Source organism: Aptenodytes patagonicus, chromosome 1 (genome assembly GCF_965638725.1).
Source record: "Aptenodytes patagonicus chromosome 1, bAptPat1.pri.cur, whole genome shotgun sequence".
In the NCBI taxonomy this organism is placed as follows: domain Eukaryota; kingdom Metazoa; phylum Chordata; class Aves; order Sphenisciformes; family Spheniscidae; genus Aptenodytes; species Aptenodytes patagonicus.
In genome coordinates, this window is record NC_134949.1 from 87,932,526 (window position 1) to 87,956,680 (window position 24,155).

Below are 24,155 nucleotides of genomic sequence, written 5' to 3' on the forward strand. Positions count from 1 at the left end.
AGTCCTGAGGACTTGCTCCAATGTGAAAGTGTCTTGAACAGAGACTAGAATCCATCATTTTTAAAAGGGAGCAATAGTAGGAATACAAAATTGCAAAAGAGCAGCTAAAAGATACATGCAGGTTGAAGCAGCACATTGATGACGGTGCCCAAGGCAGGCGGGAGCAGGGAGGAGTGTTGCAAGTCAACCCCAGGCAGCAGCTACCTGCTTTTGAAATGCTGTTCACGGGGGGAAGGCACCCTAACTGGCTGTGGCTCCAGCTGCCGAGGGAGCTCTGCGGGGTGGAACAGGGCTGCAGTGAACATGGCCGAGGCTGACCCTGGGCAGCAGAGAGAGGGCACGGCTGCAACAACTGTGCTTGCAAAGGCCCCTGAATGCAGAGCCCAGCACATGGCTCCAGCTGGATATGGGGATGTCCCAGGACCAGAGGGACCTGTTTGAACCAGACCCATCCCTGCTGGAGGAGAAGGGCCCAAATCCCCTCCCTGACACCGAGCTGGGAAGGAGGGAAGGGGCTGGGGCAGGAGCACCAGGGCTGTGGTGGCCCCTGGGCTGAGATGGGTCCAGACCCAGCAAAGGCTCCACCAGCAAATGGGTGCTGGGGGAGCAGTGCACCCATACCCTGCAGTGCAGTGAGATCCCACCAGGCAGGTGCGTGCCCCCAGAGACATTCACAGGTGGGAAGGAGCTTGGCAGTAGCTGTCCCACTTGCACCACGCTTGTGTCTCTCTGCGCCCTGGGGGCAGTCCTGCAGCCAAACACAGACATTTGGAGAAAATGATGGTTGATGCTTTGCCCCTCCGGAGACAAGCAACTGTTTGCACTTCCAGTATCTGATCTGTTGCTGCAGTTGGACAAGCACAACGCCACTGATGCTCAGACAAAAGTTGGTATTTACAGCTCCCGGCCTCGGTGGCTCATTGTGTGATTGCCAAAGTACACGTTTAAAAAGGAAGAAACGCTAACAGCAACTTTAAAGGTCTGCAAAGATAAAAAGGCAAGTGCTTGACAGATCTCTCCCAGGCAGCTGCTGGGACAAAGAACTGAAGCTCTTGCCTCTTGAAACACTTCCCTGTTGCTGCGACTGATACTGTGTGGGTCACACCTGAAGCCGGCCAGGGCAGGGAGGCCGTAGGGCAGCGTACAGTCAGAGCAGCACTCGGCCGTGTCCGGCAGCCACAGCTTGGGTTCCCTTTCTGAACCTCTGCCATCTGGTGCCGAGGCCTGACTGCAGTTTCGAGAGCTTCACGACAGCCCTGGAGCTTTATCTTACGTTTGTGCCGTGCCCTCGCTGTAACTGCCTGGCAGATGGAGCAGCGCCAGGGGGCGGGAGCAGGACCCACGCACACTGGTCTCCAGCACGCAGGGGCCATTTGAATAATAAACACAGGTCTTGTGACTAACTTAGGGTTCCCCTTTCTACCCGCTGCTGGTCAAGCCACCCCGCCTTTCCGCAAATCAGCTTGCACTGACCCAATCAGAACATAACCCAAGACGTACAGACACAACCATCCACACAAGCTGTTTGAAATATTTTTAAACGCTTTTATTTACAGTGCTAGTTGAAAACAATATATATATTTATATCTATCATCCTCGTGATGTCTGTGCCATAGAAAATGCTGTGGCTATATTGCCTTTAATTTACAAAAAATGGTCACAAGAAAATCTGAAGGGAAAAAATGGAAATCAAAGTTTGGTCCCTAATTGTTTCTCTTTTGATTTGTTTTAAAAAAGCCTCCAAATTAAAAAAATATGCAGTTCAGATGAAATTCATATATAAAAACAACACTTATCTTCTGAAAAATTCATGAGGGCCAGCTTGCTGTCATGTAAACTTAAAAAAAAAAAAAAGCTTAAAATAAATCCTGTCTCCGTGTGTGGTTTAATAGAACCATTATTTGCTTGTAATACTCTTTTTCTTTGTCTCTCAGGGTTCAACAGGAAAGCAGATGAGGGGAAGCCTAGGACTGGAAAATGCACCATGAGATCTGTGCCCGCAGCCTCCTGGACTCAGGATGTCTGACAGCAGGTCTGGGGAGCAGAAGCTGTCAAGGATCTCACTCATACTAGTGACAAAAAAAGGAGGGCAAGTGAAAATGGAAGGAGAGGTGCCTGCCACGTGAAGAGCCCGGCACAGGGGCCTGGCAAGGTTATGTACTGTTCCCCAGGAAACAATGAGATTCTCGAAGGAAGAGGATCATTGGTAAATGGGGCACAGCTGAAAGGATGTGGGGGACTGGAATAATTTCAGCTGGGGAATGTCACAGATGGGCTCGGTCTTCAGGTGAAAAGGAAACTGCTGTCTTCCCTGTTTGAGAGCTCTTCTAATCTTTCCTCATCTGAGATTGTGTGAAGCCAGAGGCTAATGGACAGTGCAAGCACAGGCTGGAATGGAGGAGGAGAGATGGACGGAATGGAGGAGATGGGAGGGGAGGACTCAAGCTGAAGACCCGTTTTCTGTCTTCTGTCTCTTTGGATCCACTTCATCCTACATAGGACACAAGGAGGAAAAAAAGGAGTTACCATCAAACAGTCACCACACCAAGGCACATCATTTCTCCACAAAATTCTTACTGCTGCTCTTTTCTCCATATGGAAATCTGTTTGGCCCACCCTAAGTTCACTCCTCTTTAAAGGATCTTTGAGTGCCTGACACAACTGTTCTGTTGACGGTCACGGTTAAGAGGTAGACAGCTCCATTTGGAGGGATATCCACACTGTTACTTTCGGGAGGTACAATAAGCTCAGGCTCACATCACTTCAGACAGACCCCGAGATCCGCCCTTACAAGTCCATCTTCTGGCCTGAAGCCCAGAAGTCACAGATGTTTGAGGGGTCATCGCCCAGCACAATCTCAAGCACCTTGACTCGCAAACACTCAGCACTGTGAGTGCTAGCAGAAGGACCTGGATCCTACAAGGAGTCTACAGGGGTTTATTATCCCCTTGCCACATCAAATTTGTTTACCCATCTGCTGCTGAAGCACCAATGAGACCTGAGGCCAATTTGAGATGCTCAGCAACGGCATCCACGTGGATTTGATCAGCACATAGCAGGTAACCTAGTTCCTTCTCACTGTCATTACTCCCACACTATCACTCACCTCTTCCTCCTCTGCAGATCGTTTTTCTGCATGACCATCCTGCTCTTGCCCATTCTCATCTCCTTCTAAGCACAAGAGAGGAAATCACAGGTTAACTGAAGTAGCATTTAAGGGAATGTAATCTCACAGTCAGAAGGCTCAGAGGAGGAATTTTCTTCCATGATCTTCTATTCCCCCACAGCCTGATTCCTCCCATTCTCCCTATACCAATTATTCCTACCTTCATCCTCATCACCACCTTCTTCTTCATCCACATCATCAGGATTCTCTTCCTCATCCTCTTCAGCTCCATTTTCCTCATCCTGAGTGAAACAAATTGGTCAGAGCAGAAATTGGTGTCAGGACGACATTCCCATGTGCTCTTTGCTGCAAGTGCAAGAACAATCTCCACAGCTCCAGCCACTTCAGACTCCAGTCTCAGATGTGCATCAAGTGAGTGATCTCTGCACTGTTACTCAGACACCATCATTCCCACCATCCCAACTGAAACCCTCCTCCCAACCGGTCTTGTTTCCAAAACCAATCCTTCCAGTCCCTCCCCACCAATATGAAGCTCCTTGACTTCCGCAAGCTTACATCCCGACAAGCTGCTGCCATCCCATCCCAACAATCAGAACATCTCTCTGGTTACAGGCTAATGACTTAGCCTATGCTCGTAGTACATCTGCTTCCAGATCCTTTCTGACCTTCATTTCCTCACTGTTCCTTCCCCCACGTTCTTCAGCTTATACTCCTTATGTACCTCAGGATACTTCAGTAGGTGCAAGACCACATCTCCTGTGTCACCTTCCTCCTAACTCCTACTTGCCCTTGTTTCCATTCCCTTCTTTCACCTTTTTTTCTTCTCACTGGGCCACGCTGACTATGCTAAGTCTTTCAAGGCTCATTCTCCACAATTATCCTATAGCTTGCCCTTCATTTGCCCCTCTCCCTTTTGAGCTCCCCTGGCCCGTCCTCTTGCTTAATCTCCCATATTCCCTTCATATTTGCTACCCGCAGCAAGCCAGGCTAACCACCCCTTATAAAACCCTCCCCAACGCCTCTAAATCTACCCCCCAGAAGGGCCTCACCTCTACTACCTCCTTCTTCTTTTCTTTGTGGACTGTTTTCTCCTCGAGTTTTTCCTTCTTTTCTTTCATTTCCTATACGTGAGATGAGAAAAACCATTCCAGTGGTCAGCGGCAAGAAAGAAGACTGCAATGCTTAAACAAAGAGTGTTTAAAGGAGATGTGGAATAATCGTGAGGAGAGAAGACGTATTAGGCGTTAAGTCTGCCCTCCCTGACAAAAAAAAAGCAGCGAAAACGCGTCAGAGCTACTTTTAGACAACACACATGTGGAAACCAGGAGTACAGAAGAGTTTAATGTTTTTTTAAAAGAACCTTGTCCGTAGGATCGAGGCATTTCCGGCCCTCCCCCCCGCCACCCCGGGGCCCGCGCTTTGTGTCCACACAACTTTCCGCCCGCCCGGTGGCCCCGCCGCCGTTAAACCGCTCCCTAACGGCTCTGCCGCCTCCCGCCCTGACGGGAGACCCGCTCGCGCGATCCCTCCCGAGCCGAGCCGAACCCAGCGCGCGCGCCGCCCGGCCAATGGGGGGCGGGGGCGGGGCGGGGGGGGGGGGGGGCGCGGGGGCCCTAGCACCCCCCCCCTCCCGCCCCGCCCCCGCCCCCCATTGGCCGGGCGGCGCGAGGGCCCGCGCGCGCCCCCCGCCGGCCGGGCACCTCAGACACGGCTGTGCGGCCGCACGGTGAGGCGACAGGGGTCGGTGCCCTTCACCCCCCCCCCCCGTCGGGAGCGGGCCGGCCGGGCCGGGGAGGGGGGAGTCTCACCTTAGCGCTCAGCTCCGCCGGCGCCTCCTCGACGCGTTTTTCCGACATCCTGGCCCGGGTAGCGAAGGGAAGAGGCCGGTGGAAACCGTCCGAGGGAGCCTCCGCGGGGAGAGAGCGAGGAGGGGCCGTGGGGGAGGGGGCGGGGGGGTGTCGGAGGCGGGAGCGCAAAGTCCCAGCGATCCGGAGGCGGCGGGCTACCGCCCCGGGGACCAAAGTACCAGGGTCTCCCGCGGTGGGGGGATACGGCGGGGAAGGGGATTTATACACCGCCCGGTGACGAGGGAAGGAGGGACCTGGGGAGGGAGGGGAGAGGGACGGGAGGCGGAGGAGGGAGGGACGGGCCGCGCCGCGGGGAGCGCGGCCGCCAGAACAATGTGCGTTCGGCCCGCCTCAAGGGCCGGCGGCCGCCCGGCAGCGGGGGCGCACCGCAGCCCCCGCGAAAGCGCCGCCTCCTCCTCCGGCGCCGCCCGGCCCGTCGAGGCCAGGCGGGGGGCGCGAAGCACGAAAGCCTCGGTCCGCTCTCTCCGCCGGGCCGCGGAGTGTGGCACCGGGCACTGCCCAGGGGGAGCCGAGCCCGCCGCGCCTTGCAGCACGGCCGGGGTAGGCGCCCTTACAGCCCGGCCGCCCCTCCCGAAGGAGCTCGGGGTGGGAGAGGAGCGGTGCTGCGGGGCCGTGTGGGAGGCCAGCGCTGGCGACGGACGGGCTCACGCGGCCTCCTGCCTGGAATTTTCCACTCCAGCTGGTCGCCCGCCCGCCCCCTGGAAGCGCTCCCGGCGGCGGGGCTCCTCCCGCCCGCCCCACGGCCCGGCCCAGCCCGGCCCTCCCCTCCGCCCGGCGCTGGGCCCCCACGCGGGAACCCGCCGGGTGGGGGCGGGGCGGGAGCGAGGCTGCTTTTCCCGCGCTGTCCGCGGCGGAGGGAGAGGGCGGGGCCCAGTTCGCGCGCGCGTCGGCGAGACGGTTGGGGGGGAGAGGAGGGAGGGTCAGCGAGCACATCCCGATTCTCCATATAAGGAGGGGCTAGCGGGTGGGCGCCTGATTGGGCTATTCAAATGAGCCGTCCGCCTGGCAACAGGCTTCCTATTGGCTGCTGGGGGTAGGCGCTCTGGCGAGGGGGGGGGTGGGGGTGCAGGGACGGTTGCTGTAGTGAGGAGGGAGGGGCCGCTGGCACGTGGGGCGGTGGGAAAGGCGCGCGAGGGACCGAGGGCGCGGGGCGGCCGTCGGCAGCGCCGCGCCAGTTCCCGCGGCTCGGGGAGCGCTGTGGGGTACTGCTGGGCTCGACTCCCGCCTGGGGCCGGCCTCCCCTCTTGGGGGGGGGGATGTCCTGGCTGGCGTCCGGGGCGGCTTGTGAGGAGAGGGGCCTGTTTTGAAGCACCCGGGCAGCGTGGGGTGCGGGCAGCCCCTAGTGCACAGCCGGCGCTTAAACCGGGGGAGCCTTCGGTGGCATGAGTGGGGACGCGCCCCCGTGTCCCTTCAGCCCTGTGTGCTACCCCGCGGTAGCACGGCAGGTGTTAGGGTTGGGGCCCCCGTGAGCGCCCCACCCCCCCCGGCGCCGTGGCGGGCGCTGGCAGCCCGAAGCGGTGGCGGTGCTCCGCTAACGCTCTCCGCCAGGGGCAGCTCCGGCCGCCCGCTGCCATCCTGACTTCCCGCTCCGGCGGCGAGGCGGGGCGAGCGGAGGACCGGGCGGACAGTATACGGCGTGCAACACTGACCCCTGTCGCCTGCCGCAGCGCCGTGCCTTGGAAACCGGGCCCTTCCCGCCTCCTGCCCGCGCCCGTTCCTGGCCCCCGCCAGCCGCGGGGGCGTCGGCGGCGCCTCCGGGCAGGGGGCGGCCCGCTGAGGAGGATCACCACCCAGCTCTGAGTCTCCTTTTGAGCAGAAGTCCTTTCTGCAGAACGGCAGGTTGTGTCTTGCAGCTGCTGGGATTTGTTGCTGACTAAACAGATGTTCCTATAGCTGCGCTTCAGACCGTTGTTTATCAGCTTGAGCAGACCAGGATGACTAAATTCCCTTTACCTTTCCCAGAAGATTTATATTGTCCTACTCTTAGTCACAGGCACACACAAAAAATCTGCATGCATTTGCAAGCCTACGTACAAAACTAAGCATGCACATGAGTACATATGGGTGTACATGTGTACACAGCCATTCTCACGGGTACAAGGCAAGGTTATTAATCCGTCTGGTTGGAAAATGTATTTAGGCACACAAACCCTTCTTGTCCTTCTGATACAAACTTGGTAAGCCTCTGTGCAAACTCAGGATTTAGAACTGATGCTCTGAGTTTAATTGAATGTGTTTCAGTTTGAGTGTTTAATAGAAAAAGCGATTGGTACTTGTGGAGCAGAGAGGGTAGTAAGTACATATCTCCTGAAGGAAAGTATGAAAAAGATTGGGTAAACTATAATCTGTGTGACAGGGAGGTAGGAGGTCCCCACCTTGTCATCTCCTCTGCAGCTACAGCAGCTTCTCTCAGGTGATCTGACTAATCTACGTTCTTCCTAGCTAGAAACAGTGCACAGTGCCTGCCCCAAATAAATTGCCGTGTAACCCAGACACACAGATCTAGACTAGTACTGAAATAACACAGCATGAAAATACATGCATTATTTCCCCCCTCCCGTTCTGTTTCATAAGCTCCTCTGGCTAACTTCTCAGTTGTAGCTGCTATCAGCGTTCAAGCCCTGGTTTGGTTCAAGTACCCCTCTTTCATCCCTCTCTTCTGCAAGAAGAAAATCTTAATTTCTGGAGCTACACCCAAAAATAGGAGCCGAAAAAATCTATGAAGTGGCCAGATGTTGTTCCTCTCTGCTTCTGCTTGTCAGGAGACACGTGGCTAATGGCTCTGCTGTTCTCTTCACCAGTCCAGGTTTTTCATCCTTTCCTTCACGCACTCAGCTACTGAAAATGCAAAACTACTCCAATATGCATCCCTTGGCAGAGACATTTTCACATTAATGCACAAACAGGCCTTGACACAACATCCTAGAGGGGAGAAAGCAAGGATTATATTCAGTGATGTCGCTGTGCCCAAAGCGCGTTGTTGACACAGACAGCACACCCACGGATGCAAATAGTCAAACACCTGTTTGTGTAAGGGAAGCCTGTTTCCAACAACCTGTAGGATGGGACCGCTTGGTCAGGTCTACAAACTGGTGTGCTACCTCTCCCTTCCCCCCAGCAGTTGCAGTGTGCAGCCTCACATTTTCCCTTCCACGCTCCCCACCATATCCTCTTTGCAATTTTTACCTCATCTGTTGCTTCTCAACTTTTGCCTCGTACCTGTATTCTTGGCAGCATTCTTTCCGTGGCCCTCTCCCCGGCTTCCCTTTGCGACCTCCTATATCCCATGTACAAAATTCACCTCGCATTCCCCCCTTTCATTTTCCACGTGTCCCATTTTGCCCTGCATGCCTGCATCAAGTATGTTTTTCCCCTTAAATCCTATGTGAAACTCCTCTTCCTGCCTTGTGATGTCCCTGCTTCTGCATCCCAACTCTTCTTGCCCATCAGATCCTGATGGTGGGATTCCCTTGACTTCTAGTTGTGCAGCCCCTTCGCTCAAGCCCTGAGGGCATCCTTTAACTGTCTCACCTAACCCTTCCCTGTGTCTTCTGCTGCTCCATCTGATTTGTGCCACTCTGCATTTCGGCGGCCAGATTGATTTGCAGCTTTTCTCTGCTCCCCTCTCCCATCTGTGTTTTTCCCTTTGTTGCAAATGCAAGTATACTCATTGTGCGTTCTGCAGATGCGAGTCCCTTTTCAGTATGTTCTGTAATCTTTGCCTCAAGTTGCTTTGCCAACTCAGCAGAATATATTCCATTCTCTTCAGAGTCTTATGTCCTTAGACAAAATGAGGGAGGTGCAGAAGTTACATGATATATCATTGTTCGGGAACATAGACAATACGCGTGTCTGTCTGCAGCCCGGAGAACAATATGAATGTAATTTTCTCTGCACAATAAGTTACAATTTTTGTGCTGTACGCTTGTTTGTGCTTTGTGTTCATGCAGGCATGTGCATGTGTTTAGATGTAGTACATACCTATTTGTGGACAGTGGTGATATTTTCTCTCTGTTACGTGCATTTACTTTTGTGAGTATAGAAAGTATGGTACTTTTCTACTGAGGCGTGTGTTAAGCTTGCACGTGTGTGTCTTCATATGTGAGCATGTGCTTGCATGTGTGTCTGGGCTTTCATGCATGGTATGTATTTTTCTGCTTCTAGCACATGCAGGGTACATGCACCTAGAAGCAAATATTTATGCATTTTGTTGTCATACCTCGCTAGTCTTGTCACTGTATTCTGTTGGGGGCGGATGGGGACTTCGTTGTTTATGTCAAAGGCTGAACTAACTCTGAGCCATTTTCTGAGCAAAAGCAACACACAATACTGGGTATTTCAAGAATTTTATTTTGTGAGCTAACTCTTAAGTGGTTCCAAAACTCTTCCAAGCTGTTTGCTGAACAACAAATGAGCAGAAGGTTGTGTACTTGCATTAACTTTTCTTAGATGTACATAGATTCAGACACAGAGTATCTGTCCTTTTACTTACAGTGAAACTGACAACACCTCAACGTGTGGATGGAATGTGTTTGAATGCATTTATGTATTTAATCCACACTGTTCATCTTTCTGTCCTGTGTCCATTAAAAATCCAGGCAGAATATCAGTTTTGTTCTACTTTCATGATGCTGTATCCTGAAGCCAAGAGGAAATACCCAAGAATTCAACCACCAGCCAACTTTGCATTGGGAAATGGCTTCCTGAGAGGCAACGCATTTAAATAAGCACTGCGGAGGGCTAGGAAGCAGAGCAGGTAACACGACGAGAGGAAGCAAGAGGAGTAGAAGGGAGTGACGAGGGGTGACACAGCCTGTCAGAAGATTGGAAAGGGGAGGGAGGTTTTGAATTGTGATTTTTGTGAACCTCTCTTTGCTAACACAGCACAGGAGGTCATGGTTCTTACTCACAGTGTGACAGACATTCTTAACACGAGCAAAATATTCTGAAAGTAATCGCTGCCACTGTGCAACACAAGCTGCAGCCACCACAAGCTGGCTCTAGCATCCCAAGTATGAATTGTCACGTTTGAGGATCAAATCAGAGCTGTCCTTCACTCAGGGTGCCCTTCATCTGAGGTCAGAGTTAGTTGTTGGGTGAGGATTACGTAAGAGGCACAGATGAAGGGAACCAATGAGGAAATGGCTGTGGGTAGCTCTGACTTCTGATAACGAGGATTTCTTTGTCTCACAGGCGTCCACAGGGGCCCTGGAACATTTGGACGCATTAAGAAGCTGTTTCTGTCTTCCTGGCCAAAATGATCGGTCCCTGGAAGCAGCAGGTAACAAGGCATGATTTTTCAGCGTACTGTTTATTTACCTTCACCACGTGATACTCGGTTTGCTTTTAAAATGCTTCCACTGTGGCTGCCCCTTTGGCTGACCGTGCCGCTAAGGGCGAAGGGGATGCTGGGGGGGCAGGCTGCCTGGCAGCAGCCGGCAGTAGGCGGGAGAAGGTGGAGTTGAGGGCAGCGGCGCCATTCATCCCTCTTCCATTTTGCCCTTCACTCACCTCCTCCCGGCTCCCTGCTGAGCTCCTTCTTCCTCCCCTTCCCCCATCCTCCATCGCCTCCAGCACAACCTGGGCAGCTTAAAAAAAAAAGAAAGAAAGGAAATGGAGAGACGTAGTTAACGGCTTTTATTCACGACAGAAGACAGAAGCAGCCTAAACAGCGAATGTGATGGGAGCAAGATGGGAGTCTTGCTTTTCATTCACACCCTCACGTGCTTCGTTATTCTAACCTAGCAAATGGCCGTCCCCTTGGTGCATGTTAGGCATAACATGGGGAGTACTATACAGAAACCTCTCCTACAAACAGTGCAGGGAGACAGCTTCTGCATTCCTCAGAACTGTGGGCTTGTCCACGTTCCAGAAAAAGGTTGCGTCTCCAATTCCTCCTTCTGGGGTTTCACCCAGCGTTAGCCACCAGCACGATTCTTTGCAAGCTGGATTCCCTCAAGATTTGCTGAAGTGGTAGTATCACCGGTAATGTAGTCTTTGGTAACACAGGTTCATCAAGTGTAAGGACTGCCTGTAAGGCTGCAGAAATATCTGGCGAGACTCACAGCCTCAGCCCCCAGTCTCATAAACAGCCCATTGGGTCACAGGCAACTTGCAGAGGAGCAGCACTGGAGACAGAAAAAGGATCTGCAAAGCAGTATTTGTTCCAAACTCTGTTCTGTTCCTTCCCTATCTCTGTTTGGAAGGCAACAATGCCTGACTTAATATTTGGAAAAAACTGAGGGAGTCCTACCACCTCTAGGACATTCCAGGAGCGGGAGGATCACTGGTATCTGGGGGACAGCAAGTCATTTTATCCCAGATCTGGAGGAGGAAAGAAAAAAAAGAGAAGATGCTTACGTTCTTGCCCAAGAAGCTCTTTACCTGCCTTTGAATCCTGCCACTCGAGGTCAGCTCCACATACTCTAATCAAACACCAGGAGAGCCTCAGAGCAAAAGGAAAGCACACCAAACAGGAAATGCTTTCTGGACTGGAGGTCTCCGAAGGATGATTCAGGGTTGCAAAAGAAGAGGCAGAGGGGTGGAGGCAGCGTTTCCAGAGGCTCTGTGTGAACTTCAGTGCTCACCCATCAGCTCTGAGCTGATGAGAGGAGAGCGTTTCAGCAGTTCACCTATGAACAGCCTCCCTAAGGGGCACTGCCCCAGAGGTCTGTCACCGCTTAGCCCGTGCCCTGCCCATAGGATCTGTCTCCACCTCGCGATCCTGCACCACTGCTATCCGCAGCTTCCATGTTGTGGGCATTAGTTTCAGCCTCTGAAGAGCGCACTTACTAGGTACAGTGGGGGACATCTGAGGAGTCTTCTGCATATGCACAGGCACGGGCCCCCAGTGAGAGCTCTTCTTTCTGGACACCAAGCAGTTTTGAGACCTGCTGTAGCAAGAAGTATTATTACAAAGTCCCCTACGCATTCCGCCATGTAAAGCATGCTGCCGGGTCATTTTCCTCTGTCAGACTCCGAAATCCAAGGACATGGCTCCTGCCACAACCCAGGAGTTAAATTTCTCAACCACATCTTGCAACCTGCTATTTCCAGTCTTCTGGCACAGCTTTAGTCTGGCTCCCACACATAGCGGGCAGGATGCAACCGTCAACAAAAGCACCACTAAGGAAGCCTGCACTGGTCTCAAGCTGGAATGAGTCACTCCACTCTCTTCTTTCTAATCCAGCGGAGCAGGCGGTAGCTGAAGGCGACCAGCATTCCTCAGGGATGGCGACAGAGGCTGCCACCCCACTGGTTTGTGCGGCGGAGGTTCCCCGCCACCGCTGTAGGTGCACGCACCGAGTACCCGTCCTCCCGTCTGTGGTTCCCGGCGGCTGATCGGGGGCAGTGACAACCCACAGCCGGCTTACGAAGTACCCTCCCCGTTTCTGCCAGGCAGAGCACTGGTGTGCGTACGCTGTCCGTGCTCTCAGCACGGGCAAGCAGATTTGTCAGCTGCCTGCTACGTGCCCACCCTGCGCAGGAAGCCTGGGCTGAGCCCTGTCCCTGCAGCAGCCCAGACACAGCTGCGGGCTCTGGCAGCGAACTAACCGGTCACCAGCCGCTGGGGTCATCGTTATTGTGAGCTGCCAAGTGGCAACCTCCCTCTCCCCTGTGGTGTCCCCTGGCTGGTGAGTGTGGCGGAGGCACCCGTGACCCCGCTCCCTCTCCTTCTGATCCTTGGAGCGCTCGCCTCGCCCGCCAGCCGCCCCTCCTCTCACCGAGGCGGGACGTGAGCAACACCCCCGGTGCCCGTCCGCCACCGCCTCTGCCCGAGGAACAATGGCCCCTTGTGTCTGGGGCATGTTTTCACTTGCTGCCAGCTGCAGCTCGCTCCCGGACCCACCAGGCAGTGCCGTGCGCCGGGGCGGGCGGCGTTAGCGGCACCCCGCCGCTCCGGTGCCCGCCGCCACCGCGCCGAGGCCTCCCAGACGGTAAGGCAGGCTGAGGGAGCCGCCGCGCCGGCGTTCGGCCTACGACCCCTCAGGCGCGGGACGTCCTCCTCCGGCTAGCCCTGCAGAGCCGGACCGGAGGCGCCCCGCTGGCAGAGGCACGGCTCTGCGGGGCTGCCCTCACGGCGCGCAGGCCGGCCTGGAGGTGCGGCCCCCGGCCTGGCGGCCCGCGGCCCTCCCCGCCGCGGGGGACGCCTGGCGCCAGGGGGCGCTCTGCCAAGCAGCCCTTCCGGCCTGGCGGAGCTCCGGCGCGCGCGCGCGCGGCGACGTCGGCGCTAGGCGAGGGGCGGGGCCCCCCTTTTCCCCTCGCCTTCCCCCGGTAAGCGCGTCGCCGCCCGAGCCGGGCCGGGCGCGCATGCGCGGGGCGAGCCGGCTGCCGCGGGCGGGGCGGCAGGGGCGAGCGCGGTCCCGGGCCGCGATGGGAGCGGAGGCGTGAGCGGCCCGCAGGCGTCCTCCTGCCGCCGAAGGGGAAGGGCTGCGCCCGCTGCTTGGCACCCACCGGCGCGCCGACAGGCAGGGGACGGGGGCGGGGCCCGGGCCCGGGCCCGGTGCCGGGAGGGCCGCGGCGGGGGGTCGCGGCCTAGGGCGCCGCGGGGGGAGCGCTGCCATCACCTGCCCGGGATGGGGGCGATGCAGGAGGCGCGGGGCGGGGGAGGGGGGCGGTTCCGCCGCTTGTCCCCTCCCCGCCCTCTGCCTCGGCTGTGCTCACCCCCCCCCTCTCCCCTCCGCAGAGGCCGCCCCCGACCGAGGGAAGCATGTTCCGGCTGATGAGGGATGGCGAGCCGGAGGACCCCATGTTTGCCATGTGAGTCGAGCTGGGCATCCTCCGGGGGGGGGGTGTCTGCGGCACAGATCATCCCCGGGGGGCCGGGGGGGGCCAGGTGTGTGCCTCCCTCGCGTCCGAATAGGCGGGTAGAGGGCCTTCCGGGCTGCGGGAAATACCGCAGCGCAGCAGCTGTCTGGAGAAAAATACAAACATTCTCTTAAGGGGCAGCTCAGGGAATAACCTGGTTCGCGTTGGTCTAATTTCTGTAATACTAGAGCGTGGTCTTGGAGGAAAGCAAAATTAAGTAGGCCAAAAGGCATTGCAACTGTCTGAGGAAGAGAGAGCTGGAATACCTAATCTTTTTCTTTGCGTAAGGATTTTTTTTTTCTCTTATGCAAACTAGGATTTCAGTTCAGATAGATTAAAATCTGCTGTTCCGTCCAGTGCTTGTTGCTGTTAGGCACAGGAAATCATTAATGGAGCTGGAGAAGACTGCTAAAGCAGTTGTCGAGTTTTGAGGAACTAAGTAAAGAGAAGACAACAAGTAGTTTTGAAATACGAGTCTTGAAGTCTGACAAAGGTCCCAAGAGCTCTTCCTGGGATTCCTTTTACTGAATGTTTTTGTTTCTGTCCACAGTCCATAAATTGGATGGTATTGATAAATTTTGGCAATGAAACTAAGTTGGCAGTCCTTGCCAAAGCAGATAAGGAATAGACTGTAATACAGTAAGAATTTGATTATGTTAAGCATGGCACACCTAGAAATTTGGTGGAATTAATTTATGTAGAAGAATAAAGTCTGGTTTTTGCTTATAAAACTATAAAATTGGTAAGAAGCAAGAATTTTATCAGCTGTAAACAAATTAGCAGGAGGGGAGACCTTGATATCCCAGTTAGTCACAGAATGACTCTGTGTTCTCATTGATGTGGCAGGTATGAGTCTAGCTTTTATTATGGGAAGCATTTCCAGTAGAGACAGAAAAGTATTGGTTTGTAGTAGGTGCCTTTGTGATCTCAGGAATATTCTATGCTGTTGAGGTTATTCATGCTCAGGAGGGATAAGTGCAGACTATAAGATGTGCAGAGAAATGGTATTTCCCAGACTTTTTTTACTGTGGCCACTGTATTCTGTGACCATTTGTCTTTATTCTCCTTTTTCTCTCCTTGCTCCTCCAGCATGTGTGAATGCGTACAGTCCTCAAAGTGGAGGCTGCAACAGAAGGAAAGGAAGGAAAACCAGTTAGGGACCCCAGTTATTGTTCCCTTTCCCTCTCAAATCTGCAAAAGCTGTATGTGGTCTCAACCTCTTGACAGGTGTACACATAACATTGTAGGAAAATAGCAGATGAAGATTACTTGGGGCGGAGGGATGTCACACAGTGTCAGGCCTTACAGTCCATTCTGGAGGTTTCAGTCTTGCATTTGAGTGTTTGTGCATGTGTATGTGGAGGGGTAAGAGGACAGTATCTAGGATCGCGTGCTCTCTGGTCCCAGTAAGCGTAGTCCTCTCTTTGCGGCTAGGAGGGTCTTCATGCACCTCCCTGCAAAATGAAGAACTACTCTTCTAGAAGGGTTTGATTGTTTCGCAGAGCTGTTAACGTAAAGGGTTTTGATGGCACAGTAGGAAATGAGTATGAAATGATGGTGGTATGTGGACTGCAGATCTGAGAAGTGGTTTTCATCTGTTAGAGCAGTACGGTTCTGGAATGGCCTTGGCCATACTTGGCCCTAAAGCGTTAGTGGGAGCAGAACACCAAACTGCTTCTGAACAGACATCAATTAGTGCCTGAGAGGGATTCTGTGGTGTAATACCTTCTATTACAAGAAATAAGATGGGATCCAGAGGACCCTTCCAGCCCCAAGGATCGCCATAAGCAACACCGAGTTCTTGGGATTCTGGATTTTCAGCTTGGAAAGAAATGTACAGTTACATAAGAGAAACTCAAAAGTCAGAATGGGTGGATTATGCGGGGCTTTGTCTTCTGTCATCCCTTCCTCACTGTTGTTCTCTCAACCTTTCCGAAAGGGACCCTTTTGCCATCCACCGGCAGCACATGAACCGCATGCTTTCTGGAAGTTTCGGGTTCGGCCCGCTCCTTGGCATCACTGATGGGACCACAGCTGGGGCTCGCCAGGCTGGCCGTAGGATGCAGGTAAAAGAGGGGCTGAGTACGGGATAGGGTTTCTTAAACTGCCTTGTTAGCTTCTGTCTTCTGCCGTTATTGGGTTGGGCATGCTCTTCACCTTCACACGGATGATGGGCGCAGAATGAATCTCTAAAACAGTGGTGTTCTTGTCCTTTTCTTTACTCCACGTGCATTAATACATTGAACGCAACTGCGTTTTAGGTTGAATGGGAGGAAGGGAAGAAACACGTGTTATTTCTCAAGGACATAAGTCAATATAAGTGGGAGAAATTTAGGAGCATCACCTTCTTTCCGGTTTGTTAGGGGTGATATGGTTTGAACCACCATGAATCTGTGGGGCACTTTCTTGATCTGGTTTTTGGGCCTGAGTGTTCCCAGCTCTGTTTCTGAGAAGGATGAGGGTGTTCTGAGGAGGATCTAGTGTTTGGCTGTTGCAAGGTCATTCTCTGTTCTGTTTTTCTGTTGTCCTGGCAGGCAGGAGCTGTTTCACCCTTTGGGATGCTTGGCATGGTAAGTTCTCTCTTTTTCTGGGTCAGGTTAGAGGCTTTCCAAGTAGTGGCTCCATACTGAGATTATCAGCACTGTGTGCAACCGGTGCTAAAATGTAGCCATCTGTGAGCAAAACCATCTATCCTAATGGGTAGTGAGGGTGGGAAGGTGTGAAAAGACCATAATGAGCTCTAGATTTATAGTAAACGGAATACAGAAGAGGGTATTGAACTGAAACTGGAGGCAGCTGGTTTCTATTGGACCTCTCTCGTTGAGTTGCTATGAGACTTCAGGCCTTTCCCTTGCTTCCCCTCTAATGTTTTAATCTGGTCTGTGAGCTGTTTTAGAGGAGAGATTCTAACTCTGTTTATATGGGGATGTTGTATTTGCACCTTGACCAGAGAAGAGCCCTAAAGCTGTTACAGCACAATATTTCATAGGAATTGGGACAGTTAATATCCAGGAAGACCAGACAGTCTCTTAACAACCTCATATATCTGAAAAGAAGCTGCGGATCTATTTGGAGGTAATGGAGGAACTGTGACAATGCAAGGAAAAGACTTAGCCATCAGTAGGCAGAGGTGATTATTGAACCTCCTTTGCCGATGGTGGCAGATGGAAAAGCCAACAGAATACTTCAGGTGAACAGGACTGGAATGAGAATGGCTACGTGTATGTGAGAACACCGTGCTTGGAGTGTGCCGATCTCCATCATCTACTAAAATAATACAGTGGAAATAGGTTATTCCAGATCCAGCAACCTCAGCTGCCTTGCTCTGAAGGATTGCCTCAGTGAGAGACTAAGCGTCCCGGAATTGTTGTAGCTCAGAGAAGGATTAATAAGAATACAAACAGAGAGACTTCAAAGGATAATAACACTGCGTGTGAGTACTGCTCTGCTGGAAACAAGAACAAGAGGCTACTCGAGGAAACAAAAAAATCAGCAAGTTTAAACTGACATAGTAATTTTGTTTACATATTGCACAATTAACCTGTGAGACCTGCTGGCCCAGTATATTACTGCAGCCTTTAGGTTTACAAGATTAAAAAGTCAGGTGTTTGTAGGGAAAATAAGAAAACTTGTTATTATGTTAGAAAGAATACAATCAGTGGAAACTTCCTTGTGGTTTAAATTAAGAGTTGACAGTGATGAGGCAAAAACGTCATCAAGGATGACTGTCTTATGGTTAAGATGACTGTTAGTGCGCATCCTGAGATTTCTTCTCTTAGCTTTGCTGAGTGCCCGGACTCACAAACCCCAGAGCATCAGGAGTCAGACCTAGACTAAAAGAACAACCTTTGCCCTATCCAGAGATCTGGAGAGCCAGAACACTTGGGCAATGCAACCTGAGAGAATGGAGAGAACAGCAACCCCAAATCCTGTTTTTATTTCTGCACTTTCTGCACTAGAAAGGGAAAAGAACAAGGCTTTTCTCTTAGGCAGCGGTTTTTTGTCCCTTGCAGATAGTTTGTTGTTCTTTCCTCCTGTATCTTTCCAAACTGACTATTCTTGTTTTCTCTTCTCCTTTTTATCAGGCAGGTGGCTTTATAGATATGTTTGGGATGATGAACGACATGATTGGAAACATGGTAAGAACCCTCCATAAACCAGTTTGCTTTGAGGGGGGTACTGAGGGTGCTCCTGCCATCCCCTCTAATTGTCTCCCATCTTATTGTGCTTTTTCGGTATGGGCTGTGCTCAAGCTGCCAAGGTGGCAGAGGTTGTAAGCCTTGTTTCATGACCAGGATTCAGTGAGAGCTTGTTCCTGAGGGGTACCCTCCGAGTGCAGGGAGGAGAGATGGGTGAGGAAGGAAGTGTTGGGGGTAGACTTGTTCAGCAAGAAACAAGAATTAATTTAACAGGAAGTGTATTCTCCAGAAAGATGGACCCATGGGGATTATATTCTTCCTATTGTAATTTCTTCCCGCTTTGTTGTATATAGAGAGAATTAACTGCCATCCCTTCTTCCCTCCCATTCCTTCTTTATACCATCCCCCATTTCTTCTTGCAGGAGCATATGACAAGTGGTGCTAACTGCCAGACATTTACCTCCTCAACTGTCATCTCCTATTCCAACCTGGGTGATGGGCCCAAAGTCTATCAAGAGACCTCAGAGATGCGTTCAGCACCTGGCGGGGTAAGGAGGAGGCTGCAGTGCGTCTTTCCAGCACGAGGCTGCTGGTTTTGCTGTGGGTAGATAGACTTCATTTGGTGGCTCAGTGCTGGCCACCCACAACACTTCTGCTTTGCAGTCAGTTGCAGTTTGAGGAGCGTGTTGTGACTCACTGAACCATGCTGAGGGCCACTGGGAGGGGATGGGAAGTGCTGGCAGGGGGGAATCTGTTTTTCCCTCTTCATTATGTTGCGTCTGACATCCTGGGAGTGGTGGCAGTGCAATGTGACTGAAATACTGCAGGCAAGAATCGGAGTGCCTTATGGGGCTGGGAGAATGAATTAAAATGTTGATCCTACACGAGAATCTGCCCTCAGATCCGTGAGACTAGACGGACCGTAAGGGACTCAGACAGTGGCTTGGAACAAATGTCGATCGGACACCACATCAGGGAGCGGGCCCACATCATGCAGCGGTCCCGGAACCATCGCACGGGTGACCAGGAGGAGAGGCAGGACTACATCAACATGGATGAAAGTGAGTACTGTCCGTGTCCTCCTCCCAGCAAACCCAGGTGCCGCTTCCCCACCTCCTCCCCGTCTGAGCTTGTTCTTTCCTTACATAGGTGATGCGGCCGCATTTGATGATGAATGGAGGCGAGAGACATCCCGTTTCCGGCCGCAGCGGGGGCTGGATTACCGACGTCATGAAGGCAGCAGTGGCCGTCGGGCTGAAGGGACTCGTCTTGCGATCCAGGGCCCTGAGGATTCTCCCTCCAGACAGTCCCGTCGGTATGACTGGTGAACCCAGAGCAGACCTTGTGGGGGGTGCAGCGTGGCCACCCCCAAATCTACCTACACGCTCTTGTAAGTCTTAACAAGCTTTTTTTCTCACCTTCCACTGCGCGGTTGCCTCTTAGCCATATGATTTTCTTTTTTCATTGCCCCGATCTTGTATTATTTTGAAGCGTTGGTTGGAAATGGGTTTTCCCACTTAATCTAGAGAACAGGAGAAGATGAAAATTTTGAGAAAATACTGTTCTGAACGGGAAGGTGGAAGTTAGCTTTGTCATCAACAAAAAAGTGTGGTGTCGGCCTTAACTGATGGTTGAAACAGTATGAAATGATGTAGGATTACAATCTGTAGAGTGTTTATACTGTCATTGTATAGAACTTGGAGACCATTTGCTGTCAATCCAGTTTGAAATATAAGTAAGTGCTGGTGTCTGCTCTCCTGTGTTTTGAATAGGGTTCACTAGGATGTGATCTCATGCTTGAAAAGGGACTTTTTTCCTTTTTTTTGATGTCTAGACATCAGGTTTAAACATGTCTTTATCTGTCGTCTGTGCTGCTTTCTAGTCACCACTTACTCTTTCTATGTTCTCCATTTCCCTTCCTCCCAGGTACAGACAGTGAAACTCTGAAGCCCCTTCAAAGCACCACTTGGACCTTCCTCAAATTTAGTATTAACCTCCCTCTCACTTAAGAATTGAAACAAAGCAACTAATCTTCTGCATTGCTCTTTTTTGCCCCATTTGGGTGCTGCAATGGGGTGTGGGGAGTCTCACTGATGTGCAAGGAACACATTAAATGCCCATTCCCTTTCTGCTCTCCCTTGGTTCTGTTCTTTCTGCCAGTAGTGGTGGGCATGAGGAGCTGCCACCTCACCTCTTCCATCCTTTCCACTCTTTCTGTGCTGGGTTGGGCTGGTTCTGAAGTTTGTGTTTAGTCCCCCCGTGAAAGAAGTATGAGGGAATTCTGCTAGAACCCCGTGTCGGTCCCCTCACCGGGACAGAGGCTTCGATTCCCCTCCTGCTCCTTGGTGCAGCTATGGAGAAGCAGAAGGATGTGTGCGTTAGAGAAGGGAGGAGCAGAACAAAAGCTGGACCAGCCTGTGGGCCCCCCCTGACCCCTCTTCAATCAGCTCCCCCACTTTTTTAATTTGTGAAACTTGTAACTAGATGTTTACTGAATAAAGAAACAAACTGTAAAGAATTGTTGGATCAGTCTTTACCTTCAGCTGACCTAATTGTGCCTGCTGTGGAATTAAGTAACCTCTTTCACAGCCTTGGGAAATTGCTGAGGAGAAACTCGGTGTTTAATTCTAAGGCTTTATTTTCTTATAGAAAATAGCCTTATAGCCTTCCCATATAGTTACAAAGTGAGATAATGCTCAACATAGAAATTGTGAAAGAAGACCCAAGAACCCACCGTTTGCAAAAATACCCTTTAATTGCTGTAGTTTTGCTGTGCACTCAAGGGAGATTGGTTAGTCTGTCTTGCTGCCTGGTCATCTGTGCAGCCCTGAATTGGGCCTCTGGGGTTCCTGCACGGCCAGGGAATATTTCCATTATTTTCCCATTATTTCTCTGCAACTGGGGCTGACGTTACGAATGACCTTTTCTTAACTTCTTCAGTATTAGGTGAAACTTGAGAGGCATTAGGAATACAGGACTAGGGAAGACCTTCTGGGTTCTTGGGCCAGTTTCCTGCTCCAGCATGCACCCTTACGTAAACCTTCTCATCAACTCATTTAGAACAGAAGGCAGGAAATTGATGCATGACTTACACTTGGAAGTGGTGTGCCAGGATCTTGCTGTGTATCCCCACATCTGGGCATGAACAGAGGGACAGACACCTTGCTGAGGACCGACTATCTTGCCCTGAAAAAAGGATGCAGAATCCAGCCCCTGAAAGCTTAGGGCAGAGTTTGCGTGTGCTCCACCCTTCAAGGAAGTGCAGGGCAGAGCCTTAGCTGATGGCAGGCTCTGTCCCTGCCTCCTCGCGCTGTTCTGTCCCATAGAAAACCCCAAGTCCTGGTCTTCAGGTGATGGCTCTGCATCTGGGGTGCAGTTGGAGAGAGGTTTCTGGCATCCGGGAGAGCGAAGGAAGGGACCTTGGTTGAGACAGTGAAGTAGGTGTCGGAGCGGGATAAGCCAGTGACCTGCTGGGAGTGGACTGAGTTTCTGGAGATGTCATAGTCAAGGCAGAGCCTGAAGAGAGCAAGGCCAAAGAAAGAGCTACACAGAAAAAAGCAGGGCTTGGGAGAGGTTTAGTGGTGGACAAGTCATCTCGGGTTTGCCAGACTTTGAGAGAAGGAACTGGAGCAGCAGCAGCCCTCATCTCAGTGGTAGTCTCGAGCTGGCGCAAGATGTGGGACCTGGTGCTTTGATCCAGCAAAGAACCCAGGGAGCTCAGAAAGGTGCTTACAGCATCGAGACGGTGGTGGCAGAGTCCTGGCCATTCTTTGAGGCAATGTCTGAGAAAGAAAGTAGGGAGGTGGGCATGGTGGTGGTGGGGATTAACCTGGACCTTGAAGATGTGAGGGTCCGTTCCGACTTGGTCATGGAATTCCTAATCTTGACAGAGAACCGATAGAAATGTGGTAACCGGGATGTTAGTGGTATGAGCTGTTGCAATGGTGACTCCCTACAAACTGCGATGACACTTGAGCAGGTGTGCCTTTTTTTCACAGAGAGATGCTTTTATCTGGATTCAGCCTCTGCGCCCTGTTAGGTGCTGCCCTGCTTACGGATCTGGGGCCCTTGTGTGCTCTTGCACTCTGTGGTGTGTGTGGGTGTGATTTACCCGGCTGCTTGAGCCTTGCTAACTGCTGTACAGTCGTTTCCAAGATCTTGGCCTTCTCCAGGCGTGACAATGCTCTGGTAGTCTAGGGAAATGGAAAAGAGGTTCAGTTAGAGGAGGACCTTGTGTTAAGGCTGGGAAGCAGAGACAGGAGCCCAGGAGAGAGTTTTAGAGGTCCCAATCCAAAAAGTAAGTACGGGAAGTGTATTGGGAGGGTCTCCGCTAGTCCCAAGGCTGACGTGGTATGTTAACCTCTGACTTCAGAGAGCAGGAGGTTTTTTCCCAAAGAAAGGGGATGGTAAACCTCCCTTGACTCCTCCGGTCCTGGGAGGTAGTTCTTCACCTGCTGCTCGGGGTTCTGCTGAAGAAGCCTTCTCAGCTGCTCCAGGCTGGCGTTGATCTGGGCACGGCAGTGCTTTTCAGTCAGTGGCTTGAAGGAATGTGAAGGCAAGGAGAAAGAGGGCAGATCTGTACCCCAGTGGGGGCCTTTTGCTGAGTCAGCTTGGGGCTCTCCGTTTCGCCGATACCCTGGTTTGATGAAAATTCCCTTACTGAACACCGACGTAGGTTATTAATCCAAAGGAAGAGCATGCAGAGAATTGCACGGAGGCAACAAAAAGGTATGTGTGCACAACCAATGATTTACTCCTCTTCCACTTCCTTTAGACAAGCTGTAAGAAGCTCTAAGTTGTTGTAAGCAGGTACCTGCGTCTGTGTGCGCAGCACTGCTCTAATTGAACTGCCTGAAAACAAGAACACCCATGCAATCAGAAGGCCCACCTCTATTACACCACCCTAACTTCGGCATTCAGACCACGCCTAAGTCTGGTTACTTTTTTCCCCCGTAGTTACAGTTTCAAGTGAAAATGGTTTCCTATTAAAAGTAGTCCACCTGCTTTATCAGGGCAAAGGGGAGACCTGGAATGAGTCTCTTGTATTTCTGAGACGTCTGTGACAGCTCTTCCAGCAAGGTGGAGAAAGAGGATTGGATGTTCCCAACACGAAAGTCACACAGTGTTTGTTTAAGATGCGCAGGGCGTGGTTCCAAGTCGTCCTTACCCATCCGATGGAGACAAAATTCCTCCTCGCTCCTTCTCCCACAGCTGTCGCCTTCAAATGGGCCTGGTTGAAGCACCAAAGCAATGCAGTTCAGTGGTACTTCTGGATCTTGCTAAGGAGCAAGTAGGGCACCTGGAGTGAGACAGAGGGGCTTGCCGGGCTTAAAAGGGCGGGGGGAGGAGGGGAGGTGGGCAGAATGAGGTGGAGAGAGGCTGGAAACACTGGTAGAAAGATGGATGACATAACCTCGGATGAGAGTGCATTAGCTACACGCAAGTAGAATAGAAACTTAAGGGTTTTTGTTGTATATTCAGTTTTCCATATTTAAAAACTTATCGTCAAAATAACATGCCATTAGAGCTAGTGGGAACTTTGTCCTTGAATGTTTTTGCCAGTAGCCCTGAAGCTCTGTGCACCTTTCACTGTACTTTTTAAAGCCTTGTTGAATACTGGGGAAATACAATGAGCCTGGGAAAGTTAACCTTGTGCCAGTATTTGTAAACAGTAAATGAGATGATATCCACAGCTGTAAACCAGGTAAACTGACATTAAGTCAAGATAAGAGATGGAAAACGCATTAAATTTAAAAATAAAACCGGATGTATCAGTTTTTATAATGTTCTTGATCTCACTTTCTTGACATTGTTCCTGTCCAACAGCTGTAATATTTTCTGATTAAATCATGGGTTGGGTTAACAGAGGCACTGCAGCAACCTGTTAAGGTTACACCAGCACAAGGTATCTTACTTAGCCACACAAGACTATTCCCCGATTTAAAAAAAATTAAATAATTACCAAAACAACAAAAGGGCCGATATTATAAATTTTAGTTCACTGATAGATTTCAAGTAATGAGGGGAAAAAGAGACGCCAGAATATGAAATTATTTCTAGTAGGATGCTGTTCTGAAACTAATGCTCATTAGTAACTTGATTAATGATCTGAAAGAAGATATTAAACCAGTGCTGATGAAGCTTTCGGAGGACCCAAGGAACGATGAAAGTGATAAACGATGGAAAGAGATGAGAAGTGCAGAGCAGTCCATA

At 51.7% G+C, this 24,155-nt stretch overlaps 2 protein-coding genes and 1 long non-coding RNA gene across 13 annotated transcripts; 1 reads left to right on the forward strand and 2 right to left on the reverse strand.

Annotated features, from left to right (window-relative positions):
- Positions 1-1,524: 1,524 nt before the first annotated feature.
- On the reverse strand, positions 1,525-5,170 carry PTMS (parathymosin). Of its 2 annotated transcripts, XM_076347263.1 has the most exons (5): positions 4,936-5,170; positions 4,177-4,248; positions 3,327-3,408; positions 3,107-3,171; positions 2,358-2,491 (listed from the first exon to the last, which is right to left on the reverse strand). In XM_076347263.1, exons 1-5 carry the CDS (start codon positions 4,981-4,983, stop codon positions 2,441-2,443), a joined length of 318 nt encoding a protein of 105 aa, XP_076203378.1. In that variant the 5' UTR covers positions 4,984-5,170; the 3' UTR covers positions 2,358-2,440. The 2 variants fall into 2 exon arrangements, with proteins under 2 accessions (XP_076203370.1, XP_076203378.1); XM_076347255.1 differs by lacking the exon at positions 4,936-5,170 and having other exon boundaries at positions 1,525-2,491.
- On the forward strand, positions 4,828-23,726 carry MLF2 (myeloid leukemia factor 2). Of its 5 annotated transcripts, XM_076347207.1 has the most exons (11): positions 4,828-4,853; positions 9,594-9,751; positions 10,189-10,276; positions 13,682-13,755; positions 15,743-15,869; positions 16,338-16,373; positions 17,889-17,942; positions 18,365-18,490; positions 18,844-19,003; positions 19,092-19,332; positions 19,869-23,726. In XM_076347207.1, the coding sequence occupies exons 3-10, from the start codon at positions 10,253-10,255 to the stop codon at positions 19,268-19,270; spliced, it is 780 nt and encodes a 259-aa protein (XP_076203322.1). In that variant the 5' UTR covers positions 4,828-4,853; positions 9,594-9,751; positions 10,189-10,252; the 3' UTR covers positions 19,271-19,332; positions 19,869-23,726. The 5 variants fall into 5 exon arrangements, with proteins under 5 accessions (XP_076203322.1, XP_076203332.1, XP_076203350.1 ...); XM_076347217.1 differs by lacking the exons at positions 4,828-4,853; positions 9,594-9,751 and having other exon boundaries at positions 10,172-10,276; XM_076347235.1 differs by lacking the exons at positions 4,828-4,853; positions 9,594-9,751; positions 10,189-10,276 and adding an exon at positions 12,869-12,932.
- Positions 9,326-12,913, reverse strand: LOC143164555 (uncharacterized). Of its 6 annotated transcripts, none has more exons than XR_012996097.1 (4): positions 12,845-12,913; positions 11,788-11,888; positions 11,252-11,319; positions 9,326-10,583 (listed from the first exon to the last, which is right to left on the reverse strand). It is a non-coding gene; the product is annotated as an uncharacterized LOC143164555 (long non-coding RNA). The 6 variants fall into 6 exon arrangements; XR_012996096.1 differs by having other exon boundaries at positions 11,788-11,885; positions 12,845-12,910; XR_012996099.1 differs by lacking the exon at positions 12,845-12,913 and adding an exon at positions 12,550-12,700 and having other exon boundaries at positions 11,788-11,885.
- Positions 23,727-24,155: the final 429 nt, after the last annotated feature.

Bases quoted from the DNA above. Each gene is read 5' to 3' on its own strand.
- MLF2 (XM_076347207.1), top strand. From the start codon at position 10,253: ATGATCGGTCCCTGGAAGCAGCAG. The intron at 10,277-13,681 runs GTAACAAGGCAT...TCCCCTCCGCAG, and splicing joins TCGGTCCCTGGAAGCAGCAG to AGGCCGCCCCCGACCGAGGG. The intron at 13,756-15,742 runs GTGAGTCGAGCT...CCTTTCCGAAAG, and splicing joins GAGGACCCCATGTTTGCCAT to GGACCCTTTTGCCATCCACC.
- PTMS (XM_076347255.1), bottom strand. From the start codon at position 3,407: ATGAGGAAAATGGAGCTGAAGAGGATGAGGAAGAGAATCCTGATGATG. The intron at 3,172-3,326 runs GTAGGAATAATT...TCTTGTGCTTAG, and splicing joins AGGTGGTGATGAGGATGAAG to AAGGAGATGAGAATGGGCAA. The intron at 2,492-3,106 runs GTGAGTGATAGT...TGTCCTATGTAG, and splicing joins GATCTGCAGAGGAGGAAGAG to GATGAAGTGGATCCAAAGAG.